Below are 17,058 nucleotides of genomic sequence, written 5' to 3' on the forward strand. Positions count from 1 at the left end.
GGGGGGCATGCAGGGGGCATGCAGGAGACAGCTGATCAATGTTGATGCTTCTTTCTCTCTGATGTTTTTATCTCGTTTCCTCTCTCTTCCTCTCTTTCTAAAAAAATCAATAAAAAAAACATTAAAAAAATAAAAATCATTCTCTGGCATATCTTGCAGCATTTTGTTCTTGAAAACTATGAACTCTGGTAGATAGGAATTTGTTGGTGAGCAATTCAGACTTGATCATGGATTTTGAGAAAATCTTGATACTATTTCTGGTCTTTTTTAATGCAATTTAAACAATGTACCTAAAGTTTTATTAACCAACTAAAAGATTTAAGAGTTGTAGATGTGAACCTTGGTTGTTTTATTAGTAAATCACGTTAGTGTTATATTAACTATTTTGCTTTTACTTTAATAATAAAATCACTTTGGAATATTTTCCTTTTGATTGAATAAAAAAAGGTAATGAGCTTTCCAGGGCCACTGTTAGAAGTGTTTTTTTTTTTTTTTTCAATGAAATTATGACTTAGTGTTATTATCAAAGTGCTGTATGGTATCATGGTAACTTAACTTTCAAGCATCCTGCTTAGGGTATTACCTTGTTCAAAAAAAAATTAGGTTACACTTTGATGTTTTGTCTGACAGGATGTAAAAATGTTTAGTGGCACCGTATTATAAAGGTAACGAAATAGGAATAGACCCTTGTAGTCCAAAGGAAAAATACCAGGCTATATTTGGATACATTACATAATATGTTTCTGAATGTTGTATAATGTTATTTACTAGAACATGGTTAATAATATTAAGTAACCTGACATATTTCTTTATGTTTCAGATGCAGAAAGGAAAGGCTTGTATGCCCTCTTCCTGGAGTCTGTACAGTCACGCCTTCGGCACGGAGAAGATGCCAGCGCACAGCCCCTCACCGAGCAGCAGGCAGCCAAAGAGAGCCTCATGAAGATGCAGTCCATCGCCAAAAGACACCTCGACCTGGACGCCGCCCACGACCCGCTGCTGGCGGTCAGCTTCGCCAGGTGAAACCAGCTGCAACACTTCTGATGGTTGAAATAGCAGAATCTGTGCAATCTTTAGTAACTATTTACTTCTGCCAGGTGGGGCTTTCCAGCCTTAAAAATAAAAACTTTGTAACCTATCATACCTCATGAATAGAATACAAGAAGATACTGGGTTCACTTATTTCAGATGTTTCATTTGGCCCTTGTGCTGTTTGTGAAAGTCCACAGATTACCACATGCCCTAGGCCCAAGAGAGTGCTGTAACTGGAACAGAAGTTCTAAAGTCTGGGTTATACCTGGCCAGGTGGCTCAGTTGGTTGAGCATCCTCCCATGCACTGAAAGATTGCTGGTTAATTTCCAGTCAGGGCACATACTTGGGTTTCAGGTTCGATCCCCAGTTGGAGAACATACAGAAGGCAACCAATCATTGTTTCTCTCTCTCTCTGTCTCTCTCTCTCTCTCTGTTCTTTCCTCTCTTTAAGCATGTCCTCAGGTAAAGATTAAATAAATATACACATATATTTTTGTTTGTTTGTTTTTGAAGTCTGAGTCATAGATGGACATCAGACATATTGTGTCAGACCCTCCTTGTGTATAAAATGTGTCTTGGCCCTTTGAAGCATTTGGGTGCTTAGTCCTCACATAGTGCTGCTCATCATCCCATGGCTGTCACTCACTGCCAGTGGCCCTAATGGACAGGGGAACCTAAAGTACTTGACCCTAAACGCAAAAGTAACTCTAAACAACTGGTCCACTCAACGTGTATCTTGAGGGAAAAGATTTTCTCTCTCTCTAATAGTAATTTTAAGACTAGTGGTTAAAATGGTACTCTGGAGTTTTGATTTAAGAGAATTCTGTTGACAGCTGTTCTTAAAAAGAATACTCATTTGTGTGTGTGTTAAAGGCTATATTTGGAACAGAGTGACTTCCACGAGAAATTCGCTGGCGGAGATGTATGTATGGATAGATCCTCGGAATCCGTGACATGCCAGACGTTTGAATTGACACTGAGATCTTGCCTCTATCCCCATATTGACAAGCAGTATCTAGATTGCTGTGGAAACCTCATGCAGACACTGAAAAAAGACTACAGGTACGAGGGAGTCAAGTAGTCTGTAGTTTATTGTATGTAAGAACAGTTGAAATTATTTTGAAACCTGTATCTCAAGTTCATTTTTATTAGAGTAGGAAATAGTTATGCAGTAAACAATTTTTTTTGAGAGAATCAATTAACCATTAATATTTTAACTGTGTTGTGAAATTTTAATTCTTTGTTTATTTCTGAGATGCTATCCCAAAAGAAAAACAGAAAAAGCTTGTTGCACAAAAATGCCCATCACAAAATTTGCTATCAGAGAGAAAAATATGAAATTACCAGTTCTTTAAATTATGGCATATCCATAAATGTGGCATATTCATATCATGTGTGAACTTTGTAAAGTTCATACACATAATGTTTATACAGTGTATTCAATAACATATTTTGTTCTTAAAGCTAAAAAGCAGGATATATAATATAGTGAAGACTGTATTTTTTTTAATGCATAGAAAAAAAGACTGAAAAGGAATACCCCAGATATTAACAGTGAAAATGTGAATGGTAGGATTTGGATTCACTTTTTTTTTCTAATCCTCATCCAAGGATATGTTTTTATTCATTTTTTTAGAAGAGAGGAAGGGAGACAGAGAGAAAGAAACATTGATGTGAGAAAGAAACATCAATTGGTTGCCTCCCATACACTCCCCAACTGGTGTTCAAACCTGCAACCCAGGTATGTGACCCGACCGGGAATTGAACCTGCTCTCTTTCGGTGTACGGGATGATGCTCCAACCAGTTGATCCACACCAACCAGAGCTGGATTTACTTTTTGTTTTTTTTTCTTTAGAGAGGAAGGGAAAGGGAGGGAGGGAGAGAGAGAGAGAGAGAGAGAGAGAATATCGATTGGCTACCTCCCACATGCCCCCCACTGGGGATTTGGCCCATAACCTGGACATGTGCCCTGACTGGGAATTGAACTGAAGACCTCTTGGTGAATTGGGTGAAGCTCACCCACTGAGCCAGACCGGCTGGGCTGGATTCACTTTTTTTGTTACATTTTTGTGACTGCCCAGTTTTCTACATTATGGAAAAATAACTTTTTGATTATTCAAATAAAACATACTATTTTTATTATTAACAAGATATTTAGGAGGCGCAGGTGTTCCCGATTTTAGTCAATGTGGAATGCAGACCTGTTTCACTGAACGTGGTAGCACACAAACCTGATGCTCTTGGAGCACCTGTCATGCTTCTTACGTCTCTCCTTTCAGATTGGTGGAGTACTTGCAGGCCATGAGGAATTTTTTTTTAATGGAAGGTGGAGATACCATGTATGACTTCTACACATCAATTTTTGATAAAATAAGAGAAAAGGAAACCTGGCAAAATCTGTCTTTTCTAAACGTCCAGCTCCAAGAAGCAGTAGGACAGCGTTATCCTGAAGACAGCTCACGGTAAAATATGGAGGCACCTTTTATTTTCAATATTGAAAATAATCCATGTACCATAAACATTTCTTTGAGTTTTTATGTATATTATTTAATCTGCACACTAACCCTACGAATGTGGCTATTATTATTTTACATATTGGAAAACCAAGGCAGCGGGTAGCTAAGTGACTTTCCCACTGAGCAAAAGGGGATGATGAGCTGGGACCACGTGGCTGTCAGGATCTCCAGCCTCACATGACTGGGGTCATTGCTGGCAGTGGGCTGTGCCACCTCCCTGCCCCAGTGGCCTTGTCCTCCTACCAGCTGCACTGGCCTCCTTTGTGATCTGAAGGAGCTCCAGGTGATCTCAGGTGGTCTCGGGTGTCTGAAGGAGCTCCAGTCCTCAAGGGCCCTCACTTCCACCACATGTTGCTATTACTCAGACCCAGTCACAGGCCAGCCCAGGTTCAGGAGTGGGAAGTAGATTCCACCACTTGATGGGCAAAGCTGTGTGTTTTCAAACTGTTAACCGGCTTATCTCCGACCAGGCTGCTCAGCAGCCCTTTCCTCCCTGCTGAGGAGCTGGGCCAGGTGTGGGAGTCAGTGCCGCTAAATCTTTGTAGTGCAGAGACCCACCTTCTGCCCTTGTGTCTTGCTTAGCTCTCTTTCTCGTTCCCCTTCTAGTGACATAATAATAGTTAACATGGGTTACATGCCACTCGAAGGCATTGTTTTTCTCACAGCCATGCTGGTTACTGACTGCTTAGTAGCAGATAAACTTGCCTTTTTTATTTTCATTTCATTCTTTTATTACCTTTGATTATTCCATAAAAACAGAATTTCATCAATTATATAGTTAGTAAAAGCATGGTAACTGCTACATTCCTTTCATGATAAGAAATTAGTGCTCAGTACCCCCCAGAGGGTACCAGGAAAGGTTGTTTTTCAATATCAGTAGAAACCCATGAATTTTGCTATTTTAAATAAGTTTTAATATATTACAGTTTTTTTTAGGCAGAAAGGAAGAGTGAGAGAGAGAGAAACATCAGTATCAGAGCAAGATATCAATCGGCTGCCTCCTGCATGCCCCCTACCAGAATTGAGCCCGCAGCCCAGGCATGTGCCCCAGCCGGTAATCGAATCAACAACCTTTGGCGCACAGGATGACGTCCAGCCAGCTGAGCTACACCAGCCATGGCTACAGTTATTTATTTTGTTGCTTAGACTGTTTCATTTTGACCAAGAGAGTACCCTGTCACTTGACCCTAGTGACCTCAGAGAGCCCCTTCTCTCAAGGCCGATGTCCAGGTTTGTCCTGTTCTCATCCTGCCCTGGCCTGTATGCCTCTCCCACCAGCTCTTGGCTGTTTGGAGGCTTCAGAAGCCCTCAGCCAGGGTGCTGGAGTATATTCATCGGCCCTGGGTTGTCACCACTTCTGGGCTCTCTCAGTAGATGGAACTAGGAACTATGTAGAAAAAAAAAACTGAATGAACCATAAGCTCAGTGTATATATTAATATTTTCAGTGTATATTAAAGATGACAGATTTCACTTTGATTTTCCTTAGAGTGTTACTAACACATTAATATAACACACATTGGCCCTGGCTGGTTTGGCTCAGCAGTTGGAGTGTCGGCCTGCGGTCCAGAGAGACCCAGGTTCGGTTCCCACTAAGGGCACGTACCTCGGTTGCAGTTTGTCCCCAGCCCTGGTTGGGGCAGCCAGTCGATGTGTCCCTTTCACGTCGATGTTTCTCTCTCTCTCTCTCTCTCTCTCTCTCCCTCCCACTCTATCTGAACAAAAAATGGAAAAATGTCCTCAGGTGAGGATAAAAAAAAAATATATATATATAACACACATTGCATTTGTCCTATAATAAATAGTAATAGTCCCAAAGTAACACTAACAAGAAGCCCCCAGCAACATGCTTGGGGTTGTTTTCTTGTCCTTTCCAGTTGTCAGAGTTCTGCACTTCAAGGTCACTTGGAATACTCTGTGCGATTAGCCCAGCATAGACACAGGGTAACTTGACTGGTTACAGTTTATTTTCTACTTCTAGGAATTGCTCCCCCACCTTAGTTTTGTGTTTTTGTTTGGGGGGGGGGGTGTTGTTTTTTGTTAATCCTCACATGATATTTTCTCCATTGATATTTTTTTTTAGAGAGAGTGGAAGGGAGGGGGAGGGAGAGAGAAAAACATCAATGGTTCACATTGATTGCTTGCCTCCAGCAAGCCCCCAACCAGGACCAGATATTGAACCCACTAAGCCACACCAGCCAGGGCAGTTCCATTTTGTTTTTTTTATTAGGTAAAACAGCTCTGTTTTATTGTTGGTTTTTTTGTTTGTTTGTTCCTTCCTTTATTGATTTTTAGAGAGAGGAAGGGAAAGGGAGAAAGACATAGAAACATTGATGAGAGAAAACATGTATTGGCCGCCTCCTGCATGCTCCCCACTAGGGATCAGGCCCACAACCTGGGCGTGTGCCCTGACCAGGAATCAAACCAGCGACCTCTTGGTGCAGGGTCGATGCTCAACCAGAGCCACACTGGCTGGGCTGATTTACATTTTTCTGTTATATGAGCTTCGTCATCTTTCCAAATGTTTATTTTTGCATTTCTCTTAATGACAGCTATTCGTATCTTTTGACACTATTTTTATCAGTATCAGGTTGTTGGTCTTTATCATCTTTTTTCATTTTTAGAAGCTCTTTAGTTTGTTTTCCCACTTTAACATTGGTCTTTTTATTCTGCTTATCAAATAAACATTTTTATTGCTTTTTTGTCTTGCAGATTTTTTTTTTAATTCTCACCCAAGGATATTTTTCTAGATAGAATTGGAGAGCCCTGGCCGGTTTGGCTCAGTGGTTAGAGCGTCGGCCTGCGGTCCCGAGAGACCCGGGTTCGGTTCCCGCTAAGGGCGCGTACCTCGGTTGCAGTTTGTCCCCGGCCCTGGTCGGTTGTGCGGGTGGCAACCACTCGATGTGTTCCTTTCACATCGATGTTTCTCTCTCTCTGTTCCTCTCTCTCCCTGAACAAAAAATGGAAAAATGTCCTTGGGTGAGGATAAAAAAAAAAAAAAAAAAAGAATTGGAGAGAAGGAGTGTGGGTGGAGAGAGAAGAGAGAAACATCGACGTGAGAGAGACTTGTCGATTGGTTGCCTCCTGCACCACCCTGACCAGGGCCAGGGACCGAACTGCACGAGGTCCATGCTCTTGACCAGAATCGAATCTACAACTCTTTGGTCCACAGGCCAATGCTCTGTCACTGAGCCAAACCAGCCAGGGCCATGCAGATGGTTGCTAGTTTTATAACATAACAGTCTTTTCTCTTATTACTTCTGGTTTTTGAGTGATAGTTAAGAAAGTTTTACTCCCTCCCAGGTTATATTTAAATTCACCCACCTTTTCTTCTAACGCTTGAACGGATTTTTTACATTTAGATATAGATCTGTTTGGAATTTATCCAGCTAAATAGGAAAAATAGATCCACTGTTATCTTTTTCCAAATGACTGGTTGGTTCTCATCGCTTATTTCTTTTTAAGAAAAAAGAAATGTATCTTTTCTTCATTTATTTGAGCAACCCCTTTATCTTTAAGTTTTCATATGCATTTGGGTCTTTTTCTAGATTTTTCATTCTGTTTAGTGTTCTGTGTATTCATGTGCCAGTAGCATTCTGGTTCAATGGGGTTTTCCTGGCTATTTTTGCTTACTTATTTTTCTAAATGCACTTTCTCTTCAAGTGGCTTCACCAAAACACAAACCTTAACGGCATTTTTGTTGAGATTGCATACATTCATAGATTAATTCAGGATAAATGAGCTGCCTCAACCCTTCCTGCTGTGGCTTCCAAGTGCTTTAAATATCTGTCTGTGCCCTCAGGCTCCCTGAGTCCCAGCGAGAGTCTCCTAGGTCCCAGCACTAAGGCCAAAGCCTTGCAACCCTCTCCCAGCCTCCTTGAGGCCCCTTGCCCTCCTACCTCAGCATTCACGCATGTCTGGGGCATATTCCTTCCTTGTTGATGGCTTCGGCGACTCCTGATGACCTGGAAATCGGTAGTTGAGCCCGAGTGTCTTCACCGCCAGCACCTCTGACTGTGCTCGAATGTCATGTGTCCCTTTGTGTCTTTGGGTTGTGCAGCGCTGCTCATCTGAAGGCTCCTCTCACCTGACGCCCCCTGACAGCTCTCGGCTTCTCTCCTTTCACTTGACCCCACCCAGGGCCACCAGAGCGACTGGGTGAACCAGCAGCCCCTGTACCACTCAACGCAGGTCCCTAGCTGGGGTCTTGTGACAGGTGCAAAGGGCTTTTCTGGAGAAGGAGCACTTCTTGCTGCATCTTGGGTTCTCTGTGCACACCAACATGCGGGCACACGAGTTCTCCCCATGCTTTCCATCTCGGGGGTGCAATACTTCAGGTTTCCCAAGAGCCATATCCCCCACTCTGAGAGCAGTCACAGGTACACATCCTGCAGTGACGAGCTCTCCCATTTGCAGGGTATGGCAGTGGTCTGCTGTCCTACAAAGCTCTGCCTGGCTTGGCTTGAGGCAGCCTCCCATGTCTTCTCAGTGACAGGAGGGTGGCTTGCATGGTTGCTATGTGATGTGAGCCCCTGGAGGTGGACAAGGGTTCTATATGTCATCTACTTAGCTCGACACCTGACAGGGTATTCAGTAAGTGCCTAATCAGTACTTAGTGGGTGCTCATGTAACAGATTTAGGAGCTAAAATATTCTGACTAGTGCCTAAGACATGGAATGAATGGGCTAATTCATTAATTGAGGCCACCTGCCCTGCCTTCTACATAACCCCTGTGGTTTGCACCCCGGCTCATTACTCAGGGCCCCTGCCACCCTAGAACACTGCATGGTTTCAGTCCACTGGCAGGACTCTGAGGAGTAGATGGACAATACCATGTGCCCACACAGTGCCTTGTACAGAGACAGTCCCGTGTGCTATTTCAGTTGCTTTCTTTTTGTTGAGAGTCACATTCAAACCAGTGTTGGGGATGAGTGTGCGCGACCCCGTTTTAGAAGCAGGCTATGCTCTTGTCACTCACATACATTCTCAAGGTGATTGGAAGTTTGCTTCTGAGCCTATTGCCTGAATTGTTTCAGAATTAAGCATCCTGTCTTCGTCTCTTTTCTTAATTAACCTACTATAGCTGTTAAGTGGCTCGTCTCTTTTACAGCTAAACCCAGTATTTGAAAATTATTCTTCTTTCTTACTTTCAAAACAAAATTTCTCTTCTGAAATATATGCCAGAAAATAAGACTTTATTGGAACGCTTGCACTCTTTTATAAAATACTGTGTTTTTTTGGAACATGATGTCAATAAATGTTAAAGTGATCATGGTTTTTTTAAAAGAGCGTTTTTATATGAGTATAATATTTTCACAAACTAAAACTGAAATTTCTTTATCTAGTTTGTCTATATCTTTTGAGAATGTGGATGCAGCTAAGAAAAAACTCCCCGTTCATATCTTAGATGGTCTGACTCTGAGCTACAAGGTATGTGCTGATCCTCTTTATAAGAACATTGTTTTCTGCTAAAATCAAAATGTGAATGTAATGGGCTACTTTCTATTCTAATTTTCTTTTTCTGTGGTTATTGCTGTTTTCTTAGGTCCCATGGCCTGTGGACATTGTCATAAGTTCAGAATGTCAAAAGATTTATAATCAGGTGTTCCTTCTCTTACTGCAAATAAAATGGGCAAAATACAGTCTGGATGTGTTACTATTTGGAGGTAAGATTTGTTTTCAGCAGATAAATTATGATTTAATTTTAGCCCTGGAAGAGATAGGTCAGTGGTCTGGTCATTCTTCATGTACATACGAGGACAAAATGACAAGTATTCATAGCAGCATTGTTACAGATGTCGGCATTAACATCCCTGAATGAAATACCAGAAGTTGTATGTACAGTTAACCTAAAATAACAATTTAGGAATTTAACCAGAATAATAATTTTAGGTTATGTGAAAATTTTAATGACAAGTTCATGGGACTTCATGTTTACTTTTTTTTTTTTAATTCTCACCCAAGGACAGTTTTCCATTTTTGTTCGGATAGAGTGGGAGGGAGAGAGAGAGAAAGAAACATCGACGTGAAAGGGACACATTGAGTGGCTGCCTCCCACACGACCCCAACCAGGGCTAGGGATGAATCACAACCAAGGTATGTGCCCTCGACCAGAATCGAACCCGCGACTCATTGGTCCATGGGCCGACGCTCTAACCACTGAGCCAAACCGGCCAGGGCACATTTACTTATGTTTTTATGACAGCGGTTATCCAGGTGATATAGGAACTTTTCAGGGTTTCACCTTCCAGAGACCCTGAAGGTGGGGTCCCTGCCATGCATGCGGGATGACTGCACTGGCAGAGGTCCTGCCCTGGGCAGTGGTGGGGTTGGCTTGGAGTGGAGCTCATCCCACCCACACTGCTCATTGACTCTTTTACAGAACTAGCTGAAAAACCACCTCTTCAAGAAGGACTTTTATCTGGACAAGACATGGCTGCCCAGTTTGGACCACAGAAGAAACCAGTGAGACAACAGATTCATCGTATGTTCCTCTTACGAGTGAAGCTCATGCACTTTGTGAACAGCTTACACAACTATATCATGACCAGGGTTTGTGTCTGCCCCATCGACCTTGTATGCAGCTATTCATAGAAAATACTTGTCAAAGAGTCGTAAACACAGAGGAGCCCACGAAGCACTTACAGGCTATAAATGTGAAAATAGCGCATATTAGAGCTTTGATCCTGAAATTGGCAGCAGGGTGGGGAGGGGCAGTTTTTGAGACAAGCCAGAGCATGTGTGTCCAGAGTCTGCTGTCCTCTTGTCCGCCTGGGAGGGGCGCAGCCAGAGCCTCTCTTTTGGAATTGCCTTCCACAGTGGCTGCGTGTTCTTTCAAACTTGATTGGTTTTGAGAGCTGCCCCTGGAAAATGGCTTCAATTTTTAGTAACAGCCAGAAAATGTCAGGCTAGTGTGGAGTGTCAGGAGGAAGATACCGCCAAAATATATACTTTTTTTTCCTTCCAAACAGGAAGTAATCCATCATAAAGTAAACTTTTCTTACACATCTTCGAACCAGTTCAAGAAGGAGTTCTGAGATTGGCATCCAGCTGTTTGAACAATGGCCATATTACTGGAGGACAGGACTCATTTGGGATTTCAGATAGTTACAAAACAGTTCCTAGTCATTCTGGTCTCAGTTCTGAGACCAGTGTTGGGGTGGAGCAAGCCTTTGAGGCCTGCGCTAGACCCTGCTGCTGTCTGCCTCTCGGGACTGCACCAGTGGCCTTCGGAACACTGGCCCTGACCTTGGTCGGTGAGAGTCAGTGGTAATGGGTTTCAAGTACACACGGTGGGCGGAAGCAGGTTTACAGTTGTGATACAAACACACAATACAGTAATCAATAATAGAGGAGTGAACTCTGTTTTTCTGTTTTGCATACTCACAACTGTAAGTCTACTTTTGCTCACCTCCAGAGAAACAAGACTTTACCTGATCATTTTCTTTCTTTCTTTCTTTTTTTTTTTTTCAAAAAAATCAGTGCATTTTTGTCTGTTAGTCAAAGGGAGGCATTCATTCACTGGGCAAGTGGAGGTCCCCAGAGACGGGCCTGCTGTCCTACTAGGATAAGTATGCTAGCCCCAACAGGATAGTGCTGTGTCAACACTGCAGCTATAGGTACTGGAGGGAGAATTGGAGGAGCAGGAGAGGTTGGTGAACAGTTTTGTGTGGGGCACACAAGTTCTCAAAGAAGAAATTGGATTAAAATTTTCTCTTTCTCTTTCCAGATTCTTCACAGTACAGGGCTGGAATTTCAACATCAAATCGAGGAAGCCAAGGATTTAGATCAATTGATTAAAATTCACTATAGATATTTGTCAACCATCCATGATCGATGTTTGCTGAGAGAAAAGGTACGTGAGATGTCACCTGTGAACTTGTCCATTAAGACAGGAATGAAGCTGACCAAGGGAACTTGTCTCTGTGCTTTGAAATTTTATAGTTATGAAGCTTGAAAGGCCAGTTTCCATGAGGTTACAAATTTGGACCATATTACCAGAAATTATATCTAAGAGAAACAGATGAGAACTGTGCTTCTAGCCTGCCCTGTGCTGTGCATTTAGTTTAACTGCGAATTTTATCTGCACATGTAGAGTGATAGTGCTTATTCAGGAAGTGCATCTGCCTCAGTGTGAGTATTTGGGTTAAGTCCTTTCACAGCCATTGGAAATACCTGCCTCCTTTCATTGGTGGGTTTCAGTGCCGTCCCAGGGAATGGCAGCTGCTCCACACTCAGACTGTGCTACCACCACCTGTGTCGTGGGTGCAGTTGTGTGTGGCCGGTTCCAGGTGCACTTGGTTCAGAGCCAAGCGCCCTTTCTCAACACAGAGGGCAGGCATTATACTGAGGCACTTTCTTTGTGACTCATTTAAATTAGGTAAAGGTTTTGGTGTCAGTGTCCAAACATGGTTACAGAGCCTATGTTCTGTCTGTGGCTTTGCTCTCCAGGTCAGCTTTGTAAAAGAGGCCATCATGAAGGTGTTGAATCTGGCTCTCATGTTTGCAGATGGTTGGCAAGCGGGCCTAGGGGCTTGGCAGTAAGTACGTGGTTTGTGGGGCCTCTGCACTGTGTTTCAGTTCGCTTCATCCTGTGAGTTTTGTTTTTTCATCTTGGCAACACATCACATAGCACTTATATTTAAGGAAAGAATTGAAGAACTCTGCTCACCTAAACTAGATAGCAGCAAGGATTGTGTGATTTTTATATGAGCAATAAAATAATAACAAAAATTTGAAGTCTTTCAATGAGGACAAGCAAATATCCTTAGATTACATTTATGTCTTGTGTTGGTTTTGTTGAATATTTATTGCAGATGCTTAAAACATACACAGAAGTAGAAAATGACGAAACGAACCCAAGGCTCCTGTCACTCTGCTTCAGCAGTCGCCAGTGGTGACCAGTTCTGTTTTGTTTTTACTGTTCACCCCAACTCACACTTGCTGAATTTTAAAGTAAATTCTGGATATCATGCTAGAGGATAGTCCAAAGTTGTATTTTAGGTGAACTGAAAAAGAATATTTGACTTCAGGATGTTTATTACTCACATCTGGCACATAGAAGGGCAAGTGCCCTGATATCCGAGGACCCAGGAGTTCTTCGTATCTAAGTCTCCTATCAAATTCTCTACCGTGAACTTGAATGTACAGCTGAACAGTGTTTCTGCCTTCTTTGTAAAATTAATGTAATTCTGCAATTATCTGTTATGTTTATTTTTCAATTACAGTTGACATTCAGTATCATATTAGTTTCAGGTGTACAGAATAGTGAGACATTTATATACCTTACATTTTGATCCCCCTGATATAATGCTGCCATTAAATGTGCAAGTCTGGTTGACTGGCTATTGTGAAACAGCTTGTACTTAACCAGTGAGATGAGATCTCATTGTAGTGCTAATCTCATTTTAAGTCCTGACCTATGACTGTATCAGAATACTCCGAATGCATAAACTAAGATAGTAGATAAAATTCGTAATTTCAAGCATGAAAATAGAAGTCTTACTGGCTTTATTATTTCCATCTGAGTGTCTAAAGCATATTTCTCTATGTCACTGGAGTGGAGCAGAAAATAACACTGCTGCATATGCCTTGCTAAAATTGAACTGCTTCCTTTTCTTCAACGAGCTGATTATAAGAAAAGAACAGAGGTGCCCTAGCTGGGTGGCTCAGTTGGAGTGTCATCCTGTACACCGAAAGGTTGCAGGTTTGATCCCCATTTGGGGCGTTTTTCTTTCCCTCTCTCCCTCCCTCTCTCTCTCTTTTGCTTCTTCACTCTCTAAAAAAAATCAGTAAACATATCCTTAGGTAAGGATTTAAAAAGAAAAAAAAACAGAGTTGAGGAGGTCTTCAATCACAATTTATGGAAATTAATTGATCATGATTCAAATTTAAAGCAGAAAAGTGAAAAATTGCCAAAACAATGTGAAATTTAGTTTCATATAGGCATGCCTCATGGACACGGACAAAAGTGTAGCGAAGGCCAAGTGAGAGGGAGTTGAGGGTGGGCAAAGGAGGCGGGAAATGGGGGACATCTGCAACAGTATCAACATTAAAAATTTTTAATAAAAAAAAGAAATCTTTTTTCTTTTGTTAAGCCTCACCTGAGGATTTTTTTTTTTTATTCTCACCCAAGGATATTTTTTCATTGATTTTCAGATAGAGTGGGAGAGAGGGATAGAGAGAGAGAGAGAGAGAGAGAGAAACATAGATGTGAGAGAGAGACATTGATTGGTTGTGTCTTGCACAACCCCAACCAGGGCCGGGGGTGGAACCACAACCAGGGTACGTGCCCTTGACCAGAATCAAACCCACGACTCTTTAGTTCGTGGACCGACCCTCTATAATTGCTGAGTCAAACCCTCTAGGGCTTACCTGAGGATATTTCTTTCTTTGATTTTTAGAGAGAGTGGAAGACAGGGAGGGAAGAGGAAGAGAGAGAGAAACATTAACATGAGAAAGACACACCAATTGGTTACCTCCTGCATGCTCCCCAACTGGGGCCAGGGATTGAACCTGCAATCCAGGTATATGCCCTTGACTGAGAATTGAACCTAAGACCCTTCAGTGTGCAGGCTGATGCTCTAACCTCTGAGACACACTGGCTAGGGCATTAAGTATTTTTAAGCAAATGATTTCATTTGCGTAAATTTGTGGATTTTTATTTATTTTTGTTGACAGTATTATAGAAGTCCACTATTTTTCTCTCCTTTCCACCCAGCCCCCACTCCACCCCAGGGTTTCACCACACTATTGTCTGTGTCCATGGGCTATGCATATATACATATAAGTTCTTTGGTTAATATCTTTCGGCCCCTCCCACCCCCCCTTCCCCCTGAGATCTGTCAGTCTGTTCTGTCCATCCATGTCTATGAAACTATTTTGTTCATCCGTTTATTTTGTTCATTAAATTGCACATATAGGTGAAATCATGTGATATTTATCTTTCTCTCACTGTTTTATGGTAATCACTAGGTCCATTCATGCTGTTGCAAAGGATAAGGGTTCATTCTTTTTTGTAGCCATATAGTATTCCATTGTGTAAATGTACCAGAGGTTTTTTATCCACTCATCTACTGATGGGCACTTGGGCTGTTTCCAGATCTTAGTAATTGTAAATAGTGATGCTATGAACATAGGGGTGCATATATTCATTATGATTGGTGTTTCGGGATTCTTAGGATATAATCCCAGAAGTGGGATTGCTGGGTCAAAAAAGGCAGATTCATTTTTTGAGGAAACTCCATACTGTTTTTCCACAGTGACTGCACCAGTCTGCATTCCTACCAGCAGTGTACTAGGTATTGCTTTTCTCCATATCCTTACCAGCACTTGTTGTTTGTTGATTTACTGATAGTAGCCATGGCAGATGTTGGGTGACACCTCATTGTACTTTTAATTTGCATCTCTCTGATGATTAGTGATGTTGAACATTTTTTCATGTCTATTGGCCCATCTGTATGTCCTCTTTGCAGAAGTGTCCATTCAGGTCCTTTGCCCATTTTTAATTGGATTATGTTTTCTTAGGGTTGAGTTGTATGAGTTCCTTATATATTTTGGAAATTAACCCCCTATCAGATGTATCGTTGGCAAATATGTTCTCCCATACAGTGGGTTCCTTCTTCATTTTGGTGCAGGTTTCTTTTGCTGTGCCAAATCTTTTTATTTTGGTATAGTCTCATTTTTTTATTATTTTTGTTTCTCTTACCCTAGGAGATATATTGGTGAAAATCCTGCTACATGAGACATCAGATTTTACTGTCTATGTTTTCTTCTAGGACTTTTATGGTTCCACAACTTACATTTCAGTCTTTTATTCATTTTGAGATTATTCTTGTGTATGGTGTAAGTTGGTGGTCTAGTTTCATTTTTGTGCATGTGTCTTTCCAATTTTCCCAACACCATTTATTGAAAAGACTACCTTAACTTCATTGTATGCTCTTGCCTCCTTTGTCAAATAATTAACCATAATGACTTGAATCTATTTATGGGGTCTCTGTTCTGTTCCATTGATCTATATGCCTGTTCTTGTGCCAGTACCAGGCTGTTTTGATTACAGTAGCTTTATAGTATAACTTGATATCTGGTATTGTGATCCCTTCAACTTTGTTTTTCTTTCTCAAGATTGCTGTGGCTATTTGTGGTCTTTTTGGTTCCATAAATATTTTTGGAATATTCGTTCTAAATATGGGAAATAAGCCCTAGCTGGTTTGGCTCAGCTGTTAGAGTGTTGGCCTGTGGTCCGGAGAGACCCAGGTTCGGTTCCCACTAAGGGCATGTACCTCGGTTGCAGTTTGTCCCCGGCCCTGGTTGAGTCGTGTGGATGGCAGCCACTCGATGTGTCCCTTTCACGTCGATGTTTCTCTCTCTCTTTCCCTCTCTCTCCCTCCCACTCTATCTGAACAAAAAATGGAAAAATGTCCTCGGGTGAGGATAAAAAATAAATAACCCTGGCCGGTTTGGCTCAGTGGTTAGAACGTTGGCCTGTGGTCTGGAGAGACCCGGGTTCGGTTCCCGCTAAGGGCACGTACCTCAGTTGCAGTTTGTCCCCGGCCCTCGTTGGGTTGTGTGGGTGGTGACCACTCAATGAGTCCCTTTCACGTCGATGTTTCTCTCTTCCTCCCACTTTATCTGAACAAAATAGCAAAAAAGAAGAAAAATGTCCTCAGGCTAGGATAAAAAAATTTTTTAAATAAATAAATAAATCTGGGAAAAATGCCGATGGTGTTTTAATAGGGATTGCATTGACTCTATCATTGCTTTTGATAGTATGGACATTTTGATTATGTTAGCTCTTCCAATTCATGAACATAGTATATGCTTCCACTTGTTTGTATCTTCTTCTGTTTCTTTTTTCAATGTCCTATAGTTTTCTAAGGACAGTCTTTTACCTCCTTGGTTAGGTTTATTCCCAGGTATGTGATTTTTTTTGTTTGTTTGAATGGTAAGTGAGATTGTTTTTTTAGTGTTTTGTTTTCTTTTTTGAGAGTTCGTGATTAGTGTATAAAAATGTCATTGATTTTCTGGATGTTAATATTGTATCCTGCTACTTTGCTGAATTCATTTATTAAATCATATAGTTTTTTGGTGGAGTCTTTAGGGCTTTCTGTGTACAATATTATATCAGCTTCAAATAAAGACAGTTTTAGTTCCTCCTTCCAATTTGGATGACTGATGTTTTTTTCTTTTTCTCCTATCACTGTGGCTAGTACTTCCAATACTACTAGGTTGAATAACATATGTGAAAGCAGGCATCCCTTGTTTTGTTCCTTTTCTTTTTTTTTAATCCTCACCCGAGGACATTTTTTTTGCATTTATCTTCAGATAGAGTGGGAGGGAGAGAGTGAGAGGAAGAGAGAGAGAGAAACATCGATGTGAGAGAGACACACCAAGTGGTTGTTACCCACACAACCCCAACCAGGGCCAGGGACAAACTGCAACCAAGGTACATGCCCTTAGTGGGAACTGAACCTGGGACTCTTCAGTCCACAGGCCAACGCTCTAACTGCT

General features: G+C 41.6%; 1 protein-coding gene across 5 annotated transcripts in view; it reads left to right on the forward strand.

Moving 5' to 3' along the window:
* Nucleotides 1–17,058, forward strand: part of TUBGCP5 (tubulin gamma complex associated protein 5) — a 73,501-nt gene that overhangs the window by 44,538 nt on the left and 11,905 nt on the right. For 4 of the 5 annotated variants that reach the window (XM_036281568.1, XM_036281571.1, XM_036281569.1 and 1 more), the window contains 8 exons: nucleotides 821–1,019; nucleotides 1,907–2,095; nucleotides 3,314–3,496; nucleotides 8,895–8,979; nucleotides 9,095–9,215; nucleotides 9,932–10,101; nucleotides 11,279–11,404; nucleotides 12,001–12,089. In XM_036281568.1, the coding sequence (XP_036137461.1) occupies nucleotides 821–1,019; nucleotides 1,907–2,095; nucleotides 3,314–3,496; nucleotides 8,895–8,979; nucleotides 9,095–9,215; nucleotides 9,932–10,101; nucleotides 11,279–11,404; nucleotides 12,001–12,089 (1,162 nt within the window). Of the gene's footprint in view, nucleotides 1–820; nucleotides 1,020–1,906; nucleotides 2,096–3,313; nucleotides 3,497–8,894; nucleotides 8,980–9,094; nucleotides 9,216–9,931; nucleotides 10,102–11,278; nucleotides 11,405–12,000; nucleotides 12,090–17,058 lie in introns of those variants that run through there. The other variant, XR_004961997.1, reaches the window with a different exon arrangement.

This window comes from Molossus molossus, unplaced genomic scaffold (assembly GCF_014108415.1).
Source record: "Molossus molossus isolate mMolMol1 unplaced genomic scaffold, mMolMol1.p scaffold_m16_p_39, whole genome shotgun sequence".
Taxonomy (NCBI): Eukaryota; Metazoa; Chordata; class Mammalia; order Chiroptera; family Molossidae; genus Molossus; species Molossus molossus.